This window comes from Falco peregrinus, chromosome 1 (assembly GCF_023634155.1).
Source record: "Falco peregrinus isolate bFalPer1 chromosome 1, bFalPer1.pri, whole genome shotgun sequence".
Taxonomy (NCBI): domain Eukaryota; kingdom Metazoa; phylum Chordata; class Aves; order Falconiformes; family Falconidae; genus Falco; species Falco peregrinus.
Window position 1 is genome coordinate 77,762,284 of NC_073721.1, and position 19,704 is coordinate 77,781,987.

The 19,704-nt window shown below is 39.8% G+C and overlaps 1 protein-coding gene across 9 annotated transcripts in view; it reads left to right on the plus strand.

Moving 5' to 3' along the window:
• The window catches only part of RAD51B (RAD51 paralog B), a 428,405-nt gene that overhangs the window by 156,207 nt on the left and 252,494 nt on the right, over positions 1-19,704 (plus strand). For all 9 annotated transcript variants that reach the window (XR_008745483.1, XR_008745484.1, XR_008745485.1 and 6 more), the window contains one exon: positions 17,318-17,414. Coding sequence is in view for 6 of the 9 variants with exons in the window: in XM_055793907.1 (XP_055649882.1) it covers positions 17,318-17,414 (97 nt within the window). In the remaining 3 variants the exon portion in view is untranslated. The remainder of the gene's footprint in view (positions 1-17,317; positions 17,415-19,704) is intronic.

Below are 19,704 nucleotides of genomic sequence, written 5' to 3' on the forward strand. Positions count from 1 at the left end.
CTAACAGACCGTTGTGTAGTTTCCTATTTTCTTTCTAGAAAAGAGTAGATAATAGCAAACCTGGGCTTTGTGTTTTATAAAACTCAGGCATTTTAGATCAGTGGGCACTTTGTAAAAACCTTTTGTTTCAATCCTGTGGATTTAATTTGAGTTTCATGTTCAAATAAAATTAGAAAGCTTAGTGCAAAGCCTAGGCAGAGCTAAGAGGTTTTGCTTAGCAGTATGCTGAAATAAAGGTTTCAGGTTGTTTTGGGGAAAAAAAGGGGGTTACGTGTGCAGTTCCTCCAAACTCTTTTAACACTTTAGGCTTTACTCTGCTACAGCTTTTTTGGGTGATGTGCTTCTGTTTTCTGCTTTGCATTCTGTGAGACAGATAAGAGTTTCCTTCCATCTTGTGAGGCATTTTGAGGAGGGGAGGGAGGGTGGGTGGACATTAGGAAATGATGTACTTGTAGCTCTTCCAACTCCCTGCAAAATTCCCCATCAGTATCAGACAGTGTATCCCTGCTGTTGCTCCCTTTAACCATTCTTCAGTTCTTTGGATTTGCAGCCCTTTTATTGCCATTTATGAAGACCTGTCAGATGCTGATGCCCTTTAATGCTGGCAAGGTCTCCCAGATCCCTGTCTCCGTTCTCTGCTCTGTAAAATGCATGGAGTAATTCCTGTCTATCTTTTATGAGATTGAGGATCTGATAATTTGTAGTGTTTTGAGAGCATCTTCTGAAAAATACCGTACAAGGGCATCGTGTTAATTTTTTTTTTGTTTTGAGAAGCTGTCAAATATATGTGTGAGTGTTTGTCATGTGTCTCATATATATATATGTATTATTTGAATAACTGCTTGTATGACTGTATAGATAACATGTAATTATTACCATTCTGCGTTAGTATTAGGATGTTAATATTGAGTACTTATGCAGTCTGAAGGTAGTTTCTGCTTTAATTAATACTTTCTCTATTTTTTGCACGGCTAGTTTTAGATGCAGGCAAAGAAAGCAGCTGTCCAGGATGGCAGAGTGGCAGAGTTAGCAAAACACTTCCAGTAATGGTCAAACATAACTCTGCTGCATTCTTCTGCCTGTCTGGATGTCGTGCCCCTGGTTTAAGGGGGAAGGCTGAAGGAAGAGTTGTGCTAGCATGGAGCTGAGTTGCACTGCCCTTCTCCAGCCTAAACTGTCACACTGCAAGACAGGTTTTTTGAGTTCTGTCTTGGCCTGGGATAGAGGAGGTCGAAAGGGAGTAATCTGAAGTAGCGTGCCTGGACAAGCCTTCTGACACGATCCAGATCTGGGGCAAGGAGCACTGAGCCTGTACATACGCATGTATAAAATTATGGTCATAGGCTTAAAAATTGAACTGTGTTGTTGCTGGATTTCTTGGTGAATTGGATTTGTAGTGCAATCAGACTCATAATCATTAGTTAACTTTTTCCTACTTTGTGTTACAAGTTCTCAAGATTTCATTATGAACCTCACAGTAGTGGCTGGCTGAGGTTTTCCACATGCGCTGCTGTTACCGTAGTTACTTCAATGTTATAGTAGCTTAAGAAAAAAACTTTAGTCTTCAAGACTGGAGAGGATCTGAATGCTTATGACACAAAACAGAAAGCAAATAAGAATATAATCCTATATAATGTCTTTGTAACCCCTTCTTTATATCCTCAATGTGCTGCAGGTTCAGGCTGCTGTTTGGCCTCGCTCATTTGCCTAAAACATCTTTCTGGTTTTCTGGTTGCCAAAAGATAATACTGCACACCGGTGAGGTGGAATCGGCCACTATCTGTATCTAGATTATCTTTTTATCACCTGAATGCCATGCCCCACAGAACATCAGAAAAACATTTCACAAAAGCTTGTAGTTTAGTACTATCTGTGGACTTTGGGCTACTGTGACCTCCTCAGGTGCTGTTGAGTAGACAGGCTTGAACAATGAAGTTCATGTCCAGTCTTTTCTCAAGTGGAGAAGCATTTAGGTCTGTGGGTCTGCATTTGTTCTTGAGGCTGGCTCTCGCTGTTTGCGATCAGAATAGAAACCGTGACAAAATGAGTGGTGGCTCTTTCTGGTGATGGTCGTTGCAGGTGTATTTCAGTTTGTACTGCCGAGGCATGCTTTTTGCCAGTGAGAATGACTCTTCTATTTATGGCCTTGTTTCTTGAAGTATAATGAATCTCCAAGCACTTTCCTTGCCTCCAAAGCAGTAGTTTCCAGGTCTCTGTGCCCCACCATCTGCCAATTCTGTTCCTTCCATTTATAATTGCTGTTGGTACGCCAGGTACTTTGCATCCCTGGAAGAAGTTTTGTATTCATTATTTGTAAACTGTACCTTCTCTATAGTTATTTGTGTCTCTTCCCCTTTCTGTTTGAAACTCCAGTGCAGGCTCGGCTCTTGGTAGAAGCCATTGCAGGTCGCAGTTTCCTCAGTAACAATCAATTCCTTTCTTGCTCAGAAGCCTGAAAAGCTGTTGAGATGGAGTCTGGACTGAAACTTAGGTAATCTGATGTTTCCTCCAGCCTGTTAAAAAGGTCAGCTTTTAGATCTGAGATGGAGTTTCTTATTTCAGCACACACCTGCTCTTTTTTTTTTTTTTTTTTGTTCTGTGTCTCACCCTGTGCTTTTGCAGAGGGGAGCAGAATATTTTTTCATGCTACTTATACAAATATATCCAGTTTCTTATTGAGCTTCATAAGTGCAAGGTCTGCATCTGTTGGTCTTGTAATGCCCTGAATAATAGCTGTTATTTCCCTTCTACTGGCATAAGAAAGATCTGAGTTATCCAGTTCAGAAAATAAATTAGCACAGGCCTGATTTGAAGCTGTGCTTCATTGCTATTATTTTGTTGTCTTCACTGCTCTGGAACTATTCAATACTCCTTGCTCTTTAAAACACTGTCAGTAAGCTCAGGGGAGTCCAGAAGTTGTTCACAAGGACAGAGTCCCAGCTAACATTTAAATAATAAGCTGACATCTATTTGTTCCTTTTCTTCTGTTTTAAATACAGTGCTAATACTTTACAGATTGTTGTACACTGTACCAAAAGTTGAGCCATGAGTAATTTTCCAGATTTATCCTTCCTAAATTTGCGGTGCAAACTAGTGATATTTTGTCCATTACCTGATTCAGCAAAGGGGAAGGATTAAAAACAAATAATGCAAAAAGACAAGGAAAAGCCCATGGGTTTCCTGGGGAGAAATGTTAGAGTTCTGTTACATGACCTACAGGCCCATCCATAGAATGTATAGTGTTCAACTCTTACTGCTAAATAGTATCTAGAAATTGCCCAGCTGTACTGTTGGAAGACTCGGAACGCTTGGTAGTTTTAATCACCTTTCATGCCATAAGTTCAAAGCATTAGGAAAGTGAAGTACTGAATCCCACAACACTCTTACAGGGCAGGCATTATGCTTGCTTTGGGAATGAGGCACAAAGAATTTATTGTATCAGTAAGCGGTTGCAGCTACTTAGCATCAGAACTAGGATTAGAAAACATGCGACTGGACTTCTGCTCCCTCCTGTTCTCTCTTGAGAATGAATTGAGGTGAAGAGTTAATGTAAAAGAAAAACTCTGAACTGGTTCTCTGCAAATGTATTTAGGGACAAAAGGATGAAGGTGGAAAGAGACAAGTCCATGATCATGATTCGCTTTGGTGACCTTTAGGGTCAATAAAACTAGACTTGCAGTAATCTTACTCAATCTGGAATAAAAACTTAGTAATATTAAAATTTAAAGTAAGAACTTACCTTTTCAGGCTACGGTCTACACTGAAGTAGATACCTAATGTTCTGGAGGAGAAGAAGGAGACAAGTCTAAGAGGCAGCTGGAGTATAAGCCATCCATTACATGATATTCATGTCATACGTTCAATTTGGTCCAGCAGATAAGGCTTATGTAAAAACAAAACACAAAACCAAAACCCAACAAACAAAACAGGAAAAATAAACAAGCAAAATTAACATTTTTGAGGAGTAGTTTATTGCAAAATGAGCCATAGTCAGTTATCCTTAATTAGACTCAAGGAGTAGCCAATGGCAAAGGAATTTGATTGAATTAATAGCACTACTGCTGAAAATGCTTTTCTAGTTGATACATGTTTTGATGATTGCAGGAAGCAGACAACATAACTAAAGAGGTTTATGCCATATCTGTCATTCTGCCTGCAGAAGCTTTACATCTCCATACCACACAGGACATTTTGCAAATGAGCATCGATCTGAACATGAAAGTTTTTACCAAGATTTGGGTATAATTGAGCAAGGATCTTTAACCTGCCACACACTCTGCTCTGCTACTGCACCTTGCTTTAAAGTCTAAGCATCTTGCTCTGAATTATTTTTATCTTTGTTTTAGGAACTCTACAAATATCCTGTCCTTCTCTGAGAAAGCCTGTGCTGCTGCGCCATTGTTCCACCTTCAGCATTGCAGTCCTGGCATGTAGCATCCAATAACTCCTACTCTCTTGCCCCATGCTTACAGCTGAAGATGCACTTCCAGCTTGACCTGAATCAGCCTATTGCTTTTTTGCTCCTGATTTCCCACAGGAAATCATTCACCTCTATCCTATCTAGAAACACTTTTCTAATCTGGGCCTGGTTTCCCATGTGTTTGCCTGTGTATTTTACTCCTCACTAGAAGAAGCTGTTCCAGTCCTGGGGCTGCAGAAAGCTTACTAGCACACATCTGTTCTCTTGACTAAAACATAATTTGCTGTTCTTCAGTTTTTCTCTAAATTAAATCAATGAAATTCATTCCTAACACTAGTATCTTTGCAATTTATTACTGAAATCCATAGTGCAGACTTGGTTGTGGTTTCTTGACACAGTCTTTGGATGAAGCAGTTATTATGGAGTCCAAGGAAAATGCATGATCCTGTGAATTTTAATAGCAAGTCTAGGAGATGATGTAAAAAAAATTGCTAGCTGCAGTGAACAATTAATCTAAAGCTGCTGTAAAATTTCAGATGGTTGTCCATAAGACATTAGCTGTTTTTTCTCTGCTGCCTATATATGTAGTTTTTAGGATGTGCAACAAATCTCAAAAGGTTTGACCCAGCTGTGTTAACTTGGGTTAATTTGAATGTGGTGTAAAATTTTTTTGACTTTTAAGTTTAATTCTTAAGGAGCAGATGCTTTCTAATTGTGAAATATCTGTAATCTTGTACCATTCCCAAGGTTTTCCTGAAGTTTAATATCACTGAAGATGCTACAGCCTATTTTTATTTAGCTGACATGAACTCTCAACTTTTTTGTAGTTCTACTAACAGTTGTAAATGTAATGGTGTACCAAAATAGCTGAATAAATGAATTTATTTTTTTTTTAATATTTATGAATCTTTACATAAAAAGTGAGGTACCAGCAACAAAGAACAGTAATGCTGGTAGATCCAATGCCTTTCCAAGTGGAACCAGTGGAGCTATTCTCAGTGATCACCAGCTTCCCAAACAAATCGATACCAAAATTTAAAAAGAAACGGAGCACCTTTGGGTTTGAATTGATTTGCTTTTGCAGGGATTTCACTGTTACCAGTCGCTTAGTTTAATTTGGCTTAGTATTGGGAAAAGGTTTGCCGAAACAACCCTGTGGGACTGATGATCCCTGCAACACAGAAGAGAAAATAAGCTTCTACAGTGGTGCCTTGTGCATGTATTTAAACAGTGACCTTGAGGACAGATAGGGTTGTTATCCCAAGAGGTGAGAATTTAGCTTGAGTATAGTTTCATGGGTCCATGATTTCTTTGGACAATCTCAAATGCTATTTTTCTGTATTGGGCAAAACCAAAGGGGGATGTGTCATACTGTGGTCTCAGCACAAAAATGTCTCCTTGCATTTTTCTGAGTTCATTTTCCATCTTGAGTCCTAACTTTCAAAGAGGTTTCTAACAGTTCATATTTCCAAGGAAGGTACACTCCCAATTTGAGCAAGTTAGGTAGATAAATAGAAATCTGTCATTCTAAGATGTGACATAAATGCCAATTTTATTGGGGAAGTATTGGCTAACTGTATTTCTTACTGAAAGGATTTTAGAAGTAGGATACAGAGGCTGAGACAATACCACTGAAATTCCAGAGCATCTTCAGCCACAAGATTGATTTTTTTTTTTTTTAATATATATATATTTTTCCTCCCTGCCAAATATTGAAGAGATTTGGCTGATTTATGACCCCACCCCTCTTCTCTTCTCTGGGTAGTATCAGATCAGACATGTTTGGAAAACAGTCATGCACATGTGTGTATTTTCTGTTTGTTTGTTTTATTATGGACTAGTTATCTGTAACCTGTGGACATTTTTTTTAATGTGGTTTTGTGGAAGAAGAACTTACAATAATCTAACTATTCAGTAGCAAGGGTTTCTAAAATACTGTAGCAGTTTTGAAAAAGTGCTAATAAAACTTCACAGCACAGTGCAGCATCATGCTTTTTTTTATAGGTTGCTGCTTTCTTTTTGAAAAATTTCTTAGAATATTTTAGTTTATAAAAATGTACTGAACATTTTAAGTTAAAAAATGTTAAAGCTCTTATCATCCGACTTTGCAGGTTTAGGACACAGACAAAATAACACTCAAGTAATTTTCTTTTGCATAAAAATGCTATACTGTATTAGTGGTATGTTCATGTATTACAAATCTCAAAAGCTAGATGATAAAACTTTCACTTCCAGTCCAATCAGATTAAAAGATGTTGACTATTAAAACAGTCACTGACAGTCTACCCAACATTCAGATTTGTGAACCCAGCATCAACCTGGTTTATTTGGTATGCTTGTTGCGTTTTAAGGGAGGCTGAAGCTACTGATTGTTTTGAAATATTATATATATATTTCTGGTAGAAACAGATTACTGGCTGAATTGCAGGTTAGGCTGAGAAGGATGCAAATGTAATTCAGTATTTGAAAATGTCTAAAATGTAATGTTAATATATACCTACAGCTTGTAGTACATATGATTCACAGCTGTTCATTTTCACTTATTCTTTCGTACCTTTCTGAGCCCTGGGTCACAGGGAAGTGAAACTGATGGTGGCTTGGAAGGCTGTTTGTTTCAGCAGCTGGGTGTTTTGTTTTCTGCGTGATTCCTACTCTTATTTTACAACCATTGCAGCTATAGAGGATGATAACTGAATTTTGTTCATGGTAACACTTTGAAATCACCAGGGGCATGGTGTTCACTAAATGGGTCTTGGTTGCACTAAATAATGCCATCAGTGCCTAGTTTGTTCCTGCTTGCTAAATATCCTTCTCCTCATGTTGTAAAAATTATTGGTAAATCGGTTTGATTGTCAGGCTTCTGTGTGATGTCTGTTACTACTCCAATACTCTACAGACCTGTTAATTTGTTAGACTTCTCTCACAAGTATTATGTAAAGCATGCTGTGATTTCTAACATCAATGTAGGCTCGAAAATACTTGCTCTGTTTCTGTGATGCTGATGAAAGTAAGCCATGTGATGCCGTCTGGTGGTGGTGTTAGTAGTTACCCGCCTGTAAAGGTTAAATGAATAGACAAGGGGAAGCAAATATTCCTGTAGTCCTCTGTTGCCTGCCTAAAAGTACACACAAAGGCTCCACTGCTGCAGGGAAGGCGGGAAAGTATGGTTTGCAGAGGAACTGAACAGTGAAATGTTGATGGGGATTTCTAGCACATCCTAAAACTGCTTTCTGCTGCTTCCACAAGACATTGAGGAGCAGTCTGCACTAACACTGTCCTCCCTCTAAAAATGTTGGCATAGGGGCACGATGTGGGATAAGGTGGAGGCAGGGAGAGTGTTTTAAAAACGGTTCAGCAAAGCTGTAAATTACAGTAGCCCATTGAGCTGTTCTAGTTTGCATCCAAGACCCAGCAAGTCTCCTGTGACCCACTGCCTTGAAGAAATTAATTGGAAGGAATCTGAGGAATTAATGGAACTAATGACATTGAGATTGAGTTGTGCCTTATATGCGATACCTCTCCAGACCTGCATGTATATATTACTGTAAACAGTCTCTCTGACAGGCTTGTCAAAACATCAAAACCAAATAAAAATGCTGGTACACTAATTATCAGCTTGAAATAGGCCATGAGCCCTAAAGAGGCCTTTGTTAGGAGTACTTCATTAGTTTAGTTCATGTTCCTGTTTAGTTGTTAGGAAAAAACTAAATATAGGCAGGTGTAGAAAAAGAAAATAAGCCCCAAATATAGAAAGAATTATAAATATATAATTTTCTGGGTAGATATTAGATTGTCCTGAGATGTCCTAGAGTGCTTAGGTGAGTATAAGCCCTTCCAACTCTGAAATTAGGGTTTAGGAGTGATAGTAAAGATTTGTGGTGCCTTTAGACAGTTTGCTTAGTGCCTGAGCATCTGTCTCTACAATAGGGGTAACAATACATTTATTCCATCGAAAGGTAGTGAGATGTAATGTTACAGAATTTGTGTAGGTGGCGGTAAATTTGAAGTGCTGGATAAAGCCGGGTAGGTGCATGACAGAAAGTCTGAACTCAGCAAGCAAATGGAAGGACCTTCAGTCTGCTTTCAGATCTGGTAATGAAAGTTAGCGAGTGCCAATAAACTGAGCTAGGTTTTTCATAGAGAAAAAAAGTAAGCATAATTTTATATTTCCTTGCAGTCTTATTAAAGAGTAGGAGACATACTCAGCTCTCCTCTCAGCCTGGAGCACGTTGGAGCAGAACTGAAGTTCTGCACTACTTGCTTATGTTCCAGACAGCCCAGTTTCTTCCCCATTTCTTCCCCATCCTTCAAAACCAAACAAATTAAACCAACCAAAAGCCCGGTTGCTGAGAACAGTGTGCAATCTAGGAGCAAACTGTGAATTCATAATTTTATTTATTCTTTCACAAGACAAATTGGCATTTGTCAGAAAACTCCCTTTTAATCAGTGGTATTTGCTGCTTTGAGAGTGCAGCAGGTTTTGGCTGTGAAAGTCCTGCGAGGTGCTCCGTGTTAGCTCAGCCGGTATCAGACTCATCTCTTACTGTGGTACATTGTTAGCTACACATAGGAGCAAGCTCAATTCAGAGAGCCATCATTATGCAGGGCTGGAGGGGAGGGTGGAGGAGAGGGAGGGTCTGCTGGAAACTAACTCAGCTCTGGGCAGCTGGCAGGGTATGGAGGTGGGTGGCAGTCCCTCCGGGGGTGTCTTACGCACATCTCTGCAGACAGGTTTGTGCAGGCTGCTGGATGTGAAGGCCTTCCAGGCACACAAACCTTTCTCGACGAGTAGCACAGCACGAGGGTGCTGCGGCGTGGATTTTGAAGATTACGTTTGTGTTGGCTGTGTTCCCTCTTCACAGAGGAGGAAAGGCTAAAGACCTCAGGCTATTGCTGGGTGGTAGCTATTTCAACTTGAAGACGTGTAGCTGCCTGAGAACAGCATGCTTTTGTTTGTTTCTTTTTTTCTTCTGGTGGAAGTTTTATTAATTCATTGTGATTATTTTTAAGCAGTTGGCAGAGATGTGAATAGACGCTTTACTTCTTCAGAAGGCTTATGGAATTGAATTGCATAACTTTTTTACTTTTCCTATGCAAAGCAGAATAAATTGGATGTAAATACAGTGGCCAGTCTCTGAAAGATTCCTTGCTTTCTTCTGACTCCTATTTATACTCAGTAAAATTCAGTGACTATAAAATGACCTCTGTTACTGTGTATTGCCTCTCTGAGGGAGGAAAGAGGAGAAGCTTGTGTAGAGATACCATAGCAAAGCAGGAGCTGGAAGTCCTGTCCTGGGAGCTCTAATAAGGTTGCATTTAGCAAATGTGCCCTGAGTAACAGGTTTCTAATGTTTTAAAAGGTGCTTGTGAGCCTTCCAGAGAGTCATTACTTTCTTGTTTCTGTGGTGTTAGACTGTTTAATTGCCCTTCTTGTTTTCCTGGATGTGATGAAAATAGGTACAGCTGAAAATAGGTACAAATGAAATTCCTCTGAAGCAAGGCCCACACTTGTTGCTAGATTGCTTATAGGATTAGGAAGTGTTTCTCGGTAGGTTTCCAGTGGTTTGCGTATATGTATCTGTTATTCAGGGAATTATGCCAAATTCTGGTGACATTGGTTGAGATGTGAATTCTAACAGCTCTTGGCACAGAGACCTCTGCTTTCAGTCAGGTAGCTGCTATGCTTTTGTGTCTGAAAAAACATCCATCTACTTCCCTCTTGTGTGAGCATCACCATTATAGCCTATGCCTCTATAGATAAACATGATAGCTGTAACAGGTACTTTTTCTCTCACTGGTTTGGATTAGCAACAGTTGTTAAAGGTGGGCACTTGTCTGTTGCTTATGCTTGCAGAGATAGAGCTTCGTGCTTTCTTTGTTAACTATAACCGTTTAGTAGAACACGTGAAATTACTTTTTAGTATCTTAGTTAGGTCTTGATTACATATCAAAATCGGTGTTTGACCTTGAGCATGGGGATTTCATTTATTATAAGCTTGTGATGGCTGGGCTTTATGGAGTACTTGACATTACTTTAATTTTTCCCCACAGAAGCCTGAGATGCTAGGGCTGATGGCTGCTCAGCTTGGGGGTATGGGACATTTTAGTGGGATGAGTACTATGTGGGTGTGGTGATTTGCTTGGATTTGAGATGATAAACTGTTGGATTTTCTCTTCTCTATTTGGTTTGCATGAGCTAAATTAGTTTACATTTTCTAAGAATGAAGATATGTGTATATATTTAATCTCCTATGTTTGGTTTGGTCCTGGAGGCCAGAACTGTCTCGATTGTGCAGAGACTTTTCACCAGAGAAGCCCTCTCTCCTGCAAGGTGAGCCCCTGCGGAGTATCACTGCAGTAGCTAACTTCGAGTGCCCTGTAGCTGTGGGCACTTGAAAGTCTCTCTTTAAAACTCTTGGGGGTTTTAAAGAGCAATCAATATTGCAGTTCAGACTTTCGCTTTTTCTGTCTGTAACTCTGTGATTTCACTGGGGAAAAAAAGGTTTTCTTCCTTGTGAGTATTAAGTACAAGTCCTGCTGAGGTCTTTGACAACTTTTGACAGCTTTTGTGGCAAATGGCTGCTGATACTGAAGGAAATCTCCCCGAAGAAACACGAGTTGAACAAAAAGCTTTATTCAGTGTGTAGCTTGCTTAGATGAAGAGCACAAGTACATGTTACTATGAGAGATGGCAGTAATTTAGGGTTCTTCCTTGAGCAGACCAATGCCAGTCTCAAGGAGCTGTAACAGGTTCCCAAGGAGGAGGCTGTGGTTCTCACAGCTGTTTGAAGCGTTCTGCTTCACCCCAGTTTTCTCACTGTTCCCTTTTTCTGTTTCCAGGATTGCCGCCTGCCCCATCTGGCTTTGTGGTATTGCTTGGTGCGCTTTCCTTTTGCTAATGCCTGAACAGTAGTCACCATTGTTTTGACCCCTTACTGACCACTTGAATGTCTCATTAGAAGCTCTGTGCTTCATGGAAAGGGAGAGGCGCCTTCTCAGGGACTGGTATGAAGAATGGCTGGGGATGAGCAGAACTTTTCCTTCTCCTCCAGCATGCTGAGTCAGCATCCCAGCCCTGCTGATTGTCACTTGTACATGGTGCTCTCTAATAACATTGCCTGAGTACAGTGAAAACCACAAAGTACATGGACTAATAAGGGTGGAGTAATTTGGGATTATTGCAAGTGTCCTTGTGCTTGCTCTCCCAGCCCAATAGGAAGCCTTTAATAAGAGCTTTCCTAAATAGTGTTGCATGTGAAATGGGGAATTCTGCTCTGTTCTTTCAACAAACAGCCATTTCATGAGACAGTTGGGGTGTTTTTTTGCCTCTTGGTACATTTATACCTTTGCTGGTTACTCATTGATAGTTTTGTGCTGAGCTGCCTTTAATTTTGCAATAAACTGACAAGGAGGCTGAGACCACAATTTTACAGAAAATGACTTATTTACTCAACTGGATTTACAAGGATGACAGAGTCAGATTTAGTAGTTTCAGTGTGGCCCTAGGAAGGGCAGGAGGAGTACTTGAAAAATTGTACTGTATAAATAACCAAACAAAAAATAGTTTGCTTATTTTTCTGTGTAAAGCAGTCATATTTCAGTTCTTAGGCCAGCTCTCTCCCAGGACCTGCAGGGGCTTTCCATATATGCAGGAATTGTGCTATTCCCAGCAAATGGGGGTGTTGGGAGTTTAGGCACCTTAAATAAGTATTTTTATTTCTCTAACGTGCTTCCAGAAAACTGACATCTGCTGAAGTCACGTCAGTGGAAGGAGATTCTATTTTAACAACATGTAAAGATTTCAAGAGAAACAGTGGTGCTGGCTTCTGGATTAATCTTAGAAGTAGCAATGACCTGTCTAGAACATGAATGCTGTTTTTCTTAAGAATTTCTTATTTCCATTTTTTTCCAGGTATCAGCACCTACAAAAATTGGGGAATTGATCAGAAGAATAGGCATTTTTTTAAGGTGCCTAAAATTAGGAACTTGAACTGTTCCCTTACATTTATCTCCAGGTTTTCTAACTGTAAGGAAAAGGATCATTCTTACTGTCCTAACACTTCTAATGGTTAGAAGGGGTTATTTTACAGTCTGAGGTTGCTATACTGAAGTAAGAATCTTCATAGAATTGGGAAATTGTGTGGTCAGCCAGTTGTGTGGTATTTTCCCAGAAATTATTTTGAAATTTGGATCTAAGTGAATTTCTGCAGCATTTGTAATTTTGTCAGTAATGGAAGGCTGAGTGAGGACTGTAAATTTTCACTTGTTAAATAGCTAGTTTACCCAGTGCAAGTGAATGGGCTGAAAGGTTGAAGATAGTGGTTCATTGAACTCCATAGGAGTGCGTGGGTCAGGTTTCCAGTGTTACTGAGCTGTCTAGCTGACCTTTATGTGTGGTTTTTTTTCCCCCTCTTCTTTTAGCAGTGGAGGGTGTGTTTCGTTCCTGCACGGTCACTGGCTGAAGAAGCCCTATGCTCTTTGGTCATCACAAAGTAGAAACAGAAAGCGGTAACACAACCTCCTTACCCATTGCACATGTCAGGACACAGTTGTGTGTGGTGTAATGCTTTTCGCTCTAAATGCCTTAGTGGTAATGAAAGTATCTCTAGTAATGAAAATACTCTGTTTCATTAGTTGATCCTGGAAATCGGAGCTCCTTTTAAAATACTGAGTATTTTATAAAATGCTGGGTATTTTAAAATACACTGTATTTAAAATTTCAATACGATAATGTTAACATATGTAGCAATATTTTCACTGTTGAGTGTTCTGCTGGAAGATAATAAACTCATGCCTGGCATCGAACTTCTTAAGTGGAAGCCATGCTTGGCTGGTAATAATACCCAGTATCTGTCAAAAGGAACCACAACAGAGGCAGCTTTTTCTATACCTGCTTTGACTGAGAACTTGGCGGGTCTCCTGTACTAAACAGGCTAAATCTGATCTGTACGTTAATGGCACATCTCCAATGAAAAGTTGAGGAAGTGCTATTGGTTTCTTTCAAGTGTGGCACCTAGCAGACAGACAAAAGGGAGATACTCTAACCTTCTGGCCGGTGATTTGTAAGATATGGCTTCATTAAGATCAGGACTAGCATTATATTCTCTGCACGCATGTATGAAGCAATATGTGAGACTTAGCCGATTCTGTCCATGCACAAATGCGATTACTCATCAGAAAGTCACACAGCTGTTTCACTCAGATCTCCTTTGTCTGCCTGTATGTTCTCTCCACATCACACTCAGGCTTAACTGTTCCCTCAGACACCTACTTGCAACTCTCTGAATACACTGAACAACTTCAAAGGATAGCAGAACAGAATATAGGCATGTCTTGCAGGTTAATGAAGGAGACTTTGGGGAAAAGTTAGTACATTCTCTAGATGTGACACTGGAATTGCATGGTATCAACATTCAGGGCTTCAAGCTGGATGTCTGTAGGACTGGGGACTGCTGAAAATGTAGGGTCTTGTTTGGATGGCACTATTCACTGACAAAGTATTAGTGACCAAGGTTTTACTCTGGGAAAAATAAAAGAAAATTTAACTGTTTCCAGTAAGGGCGTGTGATTGAAATTTTGGAGATAGATGTATGTATTACAGAGGAGTTCTCTAAATCTGAGTGCCTTAACTTTTTTTCTTTGGAACAGGAGCTGAGTAACGGCTGGCTTTTTTTTTCTTTTGTTAGTGACCCGTAGCTTGTTTGAGCCAGTGAGAGTTTGGAGTACTCTGCACACCTGCAGAGTGAGGTTCACACTGTATTATGGTAGCTGCACAAAGATGAATATTGGGTTTTGGTAGCAACTGTACCTATACCCGATGGAAGAGTTTTGCAGTAAGCAAGGCTGCACAAGTGTGACAGGGAATTTGATGCCAAATTTAGTGCTTAGCTAGCAGCCTCTTGGCTTGTACTTATGGGAGAACCAAATCTCTGTGTTGGCTCAGCACGCTTGCAGAAATGAAGAATAATTTTCAGTTAATTCCAAAGTAAGCATTCTGTGCATGCACATGGCTTCATCTCAGAGGAAGTGTGCTTATTCAAGATAGTATTTAAACATGTATTTAAGCAAATGTTTAACTATCAGTGAAGTCATGGAACTAAAAATACATTTAATTCCCATCCTCAGAATAAGCCAGAGAGGAACATTCACTTGGGTGTAGGACTCTGTATTTTTAAACTGATTTTTTAAACAGTATAACAGGTTGTCTAGGATATTGTTAACATTGACTAGTTATTGCATAGTTACTGAAGGACACCTCAGAAACTGAAATCTAAGTTCAAAGGCATAGCTTAAATTAAACATAAAGGGTAAAGAAGATTTTCAGTCCTACAGCTAACAATGCTGTGGAGTTCCTGGTTAAAGAGGAGGCCAAAAAATCTGAAAGATGAAAAAATAAATGCAGGTGCATTATTCTTGTTGTTAGTTTTCCTTTTGATTTTTGAAGTCTTTAAAGTTAGTTTCCTTTGAAGGAGAGCAATATGAAATATGGCGTGCTTAGGTCTTTTTCTTCTTTTTTAAAAGATCCTTAAACACGCATGGTAGCGTTTCTTTAAAATGTGGTATATAAATAATAAAATAAGTGATGGCACAGTACAGAGATTATCTTGGCACAGGTCTGGGATGACTGAATTTCTTACAGAGCTTTTGACACTTGTGAATAATGTAATAATTGCAAAAGCACGCCAATGAAAACTTCATACCCCACCAATACGCATGTGTGTGTGTAAGTTTGTTAGTGTGTTCTGTTTCAGCACATTTTCTAGTACTGGATGGAGGAAAAGCTTCAGCGTTGTGCCATATTGTTGGTGTATCTTATGCTTGGTTGCCAGAATAGCCTCTGTGGGTAAGTGAGGCTGTGGGTTTTGTGACATAGTGAATAGGAAGTGAAAACAGTGTTAAGAAAGAAAGATCTCACATCCTGGTCCTTATCCCTCCTGACTCTTGGCTGCCTGTTCCTTTCATTTGCCTTGAACCAGTTTGGATGTTCATTCTATCGCAAGGATAAACTCACTTAAATGGAAGTAAAGTATCCTGGCAAGAAGAAAGGAAAAAGTGACTTTTTTTCTTCTTTGTTATTAAATTGAATCATCTTACCTTGTAATCTGCTGAACAGGACCGCCATTGGCTGCAAGGGGTTGTGTGTACCAGGCCCTTTCCTGTCTGCTTTTGGATGCTTACAGGTTCATGCAGCAGCTCTGGGGGAAGCAGCAGAAGTGGTGTGGTGCCTCTTTTACATGTTTGCTGTTGGCAGTATTGCAAGTTGTACCTTAAGAACCTTTGTCTAGGTGTAAGACCAAACAAGGCTGTTACCTACCATATCTGTGTTCACTGTAGTGGTCATAACATGCCCAGTCCCAAAAGGTGCACCTGTGGTTAAGCTGGGCAGAGGGGTGATAGCCAGCTGAAGCTTGTCTGGAGCTTGCAGTGAGTAGTAGAAGAGCATGAGGGACATCATTATGGAGCTGTGAAGGAATTGAACTTCTGTTGAGTAGATGAACAGTTGACTTACAAACTTTAATTTGTGCTGTTGGTACAGTCTATAAAGCTCTCGGGCACCACTGTTGCTGTTTACAACCACAGGGCTGAGTGGGCTGATGTAAGCAGTGAGGAAGAGTTGTGGTCTTGGTAAAGGTCGCAGCCTCCGTCACGTTGGTAGCTTACATCATGCTGCCTGAAGAAGACACATTGCCCTGCAGCACTACCAATGCGGTTACAACTCTGTTGATCTGATACAGCCTATGTGGGATCTTGAAATGGAAAAAGAAAATGGAGAGTGTGATGTATCGCACTACTAAAAGTGTTAGAAAGCAGGAGGAAGCCATGATCAGAGGGAAGGAGGAGCAGTGGAGAGAAGAGCAGAGAAATCCCTCTTCCTTTTAGCAATGGCAAGCTGTTAATTTATTCCAGTAGCATCATGAAACCGCATCCAGAGTATCATGTAGGATTCCTTTCTCCCTTCCTCCTGTGTCAAATACAGCTGAAGACAGGCCATTAATTCCAAAGAGATTTTGTTTGGAGTGGAGTCTGTTCTCAGTGCAAGCAGAAAGATAATTTTGATGTTTGTTTGTTTTTGTTTGGTTTTTTTTTTGAAGAAGTAATTTCTCAAGTTTTTGTCAGTGTGCAAAGTGGAGACCAATTGTAATTGCAGAACATGCAGCTGCTTAGAGATCCAAAGCATTAGGAGATAATTGTGTTTATACCTATGGTCTTCTCCCTGTGGTGTTTGCCATGTTTGCCTTAATCCTTTCTGTTACTAGAAAAAAATACATGTTCAAAGGTGTGGGAAGTTATTCATCTCTTGCAAGGCCATTGCTCATGTTCTTGGAGGAGAGGATGGTGTGCGTACTACAGTCTGTTTATCAGAATCTTGTGATCCTGAAAAACACTGAAAAATCCTCTTGTGTCGAGGTAGCCCTGTGAAATTTAGTACTCTTGTGCTTCACATCAGTGGGGATGTATCCCTATGTACCTTTCTCAGTGGAACTGTGTTTCAGCCAAAGGAAGGGAGTTTGGAAGTTGTGTGGAAATTACTAGGAAAACAGATTTCCGGTTTGTTTATGAAGAAAATGATGTTTTTTATAAGACTGTCAAGTATTAATTGAAGAATGAAACTCTTCAGAACAGTAGTTTACTTTTAAGTGGCTGTATGTATTAACATACTGTTGTTTAGTGTTTCATCTTTTTAACAATATCCCTTTTCCCGCACTTCTTACAACTATCTCTTTCAGTTTCTGCAGGTAGTTCAGAATTTTCTGAGTGCTGAATTTGCTGAAGGTCAGAGTAGAGGGTTGCTTGGATGCTGTGCCTGGAGGATTCCAGTCCTTGCTTGGGCTGCTCTCAGCCTTCCGGTAGCTGTAAAAATTAATTTCCCTTCCCCCTCTCCCTGTCTGTTTGCAGGTTATCTTGACGAATCAGATTACCACATCATTGAGCAATGGCTTCCCGATCCAGGCAGACGTGGTGTCTCCAGCTGATGATTTGTCCCTGTCTGAAGGTAAGAGATCCCTTCTATCAGAACTGAAACTCTACACTGACACAAATCCACGTTGTACCTCTTGCAGTCTTGCACAAGGGTCTGTAAGAGTTATCAAGTCTAACATAAAACACTCTGGGAACAAAATTATTTTTCAGTTTCTCTGAAAATCCATTTATAAATAAAAAAAAAGTAAGCATATTAACTAAAAGGATCTGACACTTTCTAAGGGCTGGGAATGAATTTTCAAGCCATGTCAGTTCTAGAACATATTCCTCAGTGTTGTGCTTGCATTTACAGCATTATTTTCTCAGTCTTCTGAAGCTGCTGCTAGAGTTAATATACAGGCTAGACCACAAATTTCATCTTTATCTAATGATTACCAGTGATTCCAAAGAGAAACAGCTGGTCACAAATGAAGGCAATCAAATACTCAGTTCTGTCCCTTGCATTACGCTTGTCTGGTCATCAAGTGCAGTGCCTCAAACTGCAGCTCTCAATGTTGTGTGAATGTAAGCTGAGGTTTTGTGTGATGCCATGTAATACTTTACATCTTCATGTTTCTTTTTTCTGCACAGAATTAGAGACAAGCACATGTTTTTGGGGTAATAGTGAGGACTTACTGTGCTAAGAAGAAAGATAATTCTGAGTCAAAGTTTGCAAAGTAATATAATTTCAGCTTTCTCCAGTTGCAAAGGATAGTCAGAATCCCCTCAGACAGGGACAGACGCTGAGATGTTTGCTATTTAGAGTTCAGTTCATGCACAGACCCAAATGTATGATGTAAAACAATGCTTATCTTCCCCACAAAGGTATGATAATCGCATGTAGACTTCTTACTTAGAATATGGGTGTTTCCCCTCTTTCAGCCCTCGTTGCACTTTCTGGTGGTTCTGGTCAGCTTACACAGGCAGCCCTCTCAAGCTTGTCTGACAATGCAAGAACAGGTTGGTGGCAAAAACGACTAAGCAATGGTTGAAACTGACATTATTTCTGCATTTCAATGGACAAGAGATCGAGATGTTGAAGACAGAGTAAATGGAATGTCAAAGGGTAGCAAAAAACGTCTGTAATGTCTTAACAGTGATTGATGTGTTTACACCATAATTTTGTCAATAGGAACTTGGGCAAAGCATGGCCAATTAAATAGTTTTGGAATTGTGCTTGTGGCTTTTGTTGCCTCCATCCATTGCTGAAGTATCTTTGAGGCTCATTGCTTGAATATCACGTCCCTACCTATGTCAGAAAGAGTTGAAATTTGCTAACTGGAATTGGAAGAGGAAGGCATCGTTTTTCATCTTTATGATTTCTGTCTTGGCACAAAGTTGTTGCACATTGTGTTATTAAATGCTCTTGATCACAATGCTTGTGCTTTTGTTTGTCCTTTAGAATTGGTCTGTAGGAGCTTCCTCTGAAAAGAAAGTCCTAGCTGACTCTGAAGTGGAAGTAATAACAAAATGTGTTTTCAGTAAAACATTTTTTTTTTCTTGTGATTAAAATATTTGAAGAGTGTTTGGGAAAAGCATGGAATAGTTGTAATCTTCCTAATTTTTCCTGCAAATATGAGATTTAGTGCTTTGTATGAGTCATAGTTCAATAGTATTCTGAAATCAGGACTACATAAGAGATGGCATGATGATTTTTGTAGCAGTTACAGCTTATTAATGAAGCTGATATGTTGTATCTAAACTCTTTACCACCATTATTTTCACCTTTTAATGCAAGATTGAGTTAAAATGTGTTGGTGCTCTCTCTGTGTATTGTTTTCCTTTGTTTCTCTCATTCCCTGTTTATAATTAAGGGTCTGAAGTGGTAAATGGGCCAGCATGACACTTGTTGAAAATGGAAACTGTTGTTTAGCCTCAGAACAAGAACAGCATAGGCAGCAGCAGTGTAAGCTCCTTCAGTAATTCAAGTCTTATCAAGGGATGCAGGGGTGGTAAACTTCTTTCCTGCTCTCCCTTCCCTCTTCTGTTGACTAACATTGACACGGCATTTACATGCTGTGTTGTATAAAGGGAGAGTACAGCGCATATCCAGACTACATGGTTTTTTCCTGTCTGTCTTATCCGTAACGTGGCTGCTTCTGGATTTCCATTTTGCTTCGGATTTAACCTGTGCTGTCTACCTGTGAGGAAAAGTAGACTTTCAGGCCCATTCAACATTTGATTTCTATGTTTATCTCGCTGTCAAAAGTTACAGGTGTGGCCAGTGTTTTTCTTTTTTTAACATTAAGGTTTTGACCTGTCCTGAGAAAGTTTCCCTCAGTTTATTTCATGTTAGCTATTGCACAGCCTGAAAGTAGCAATAC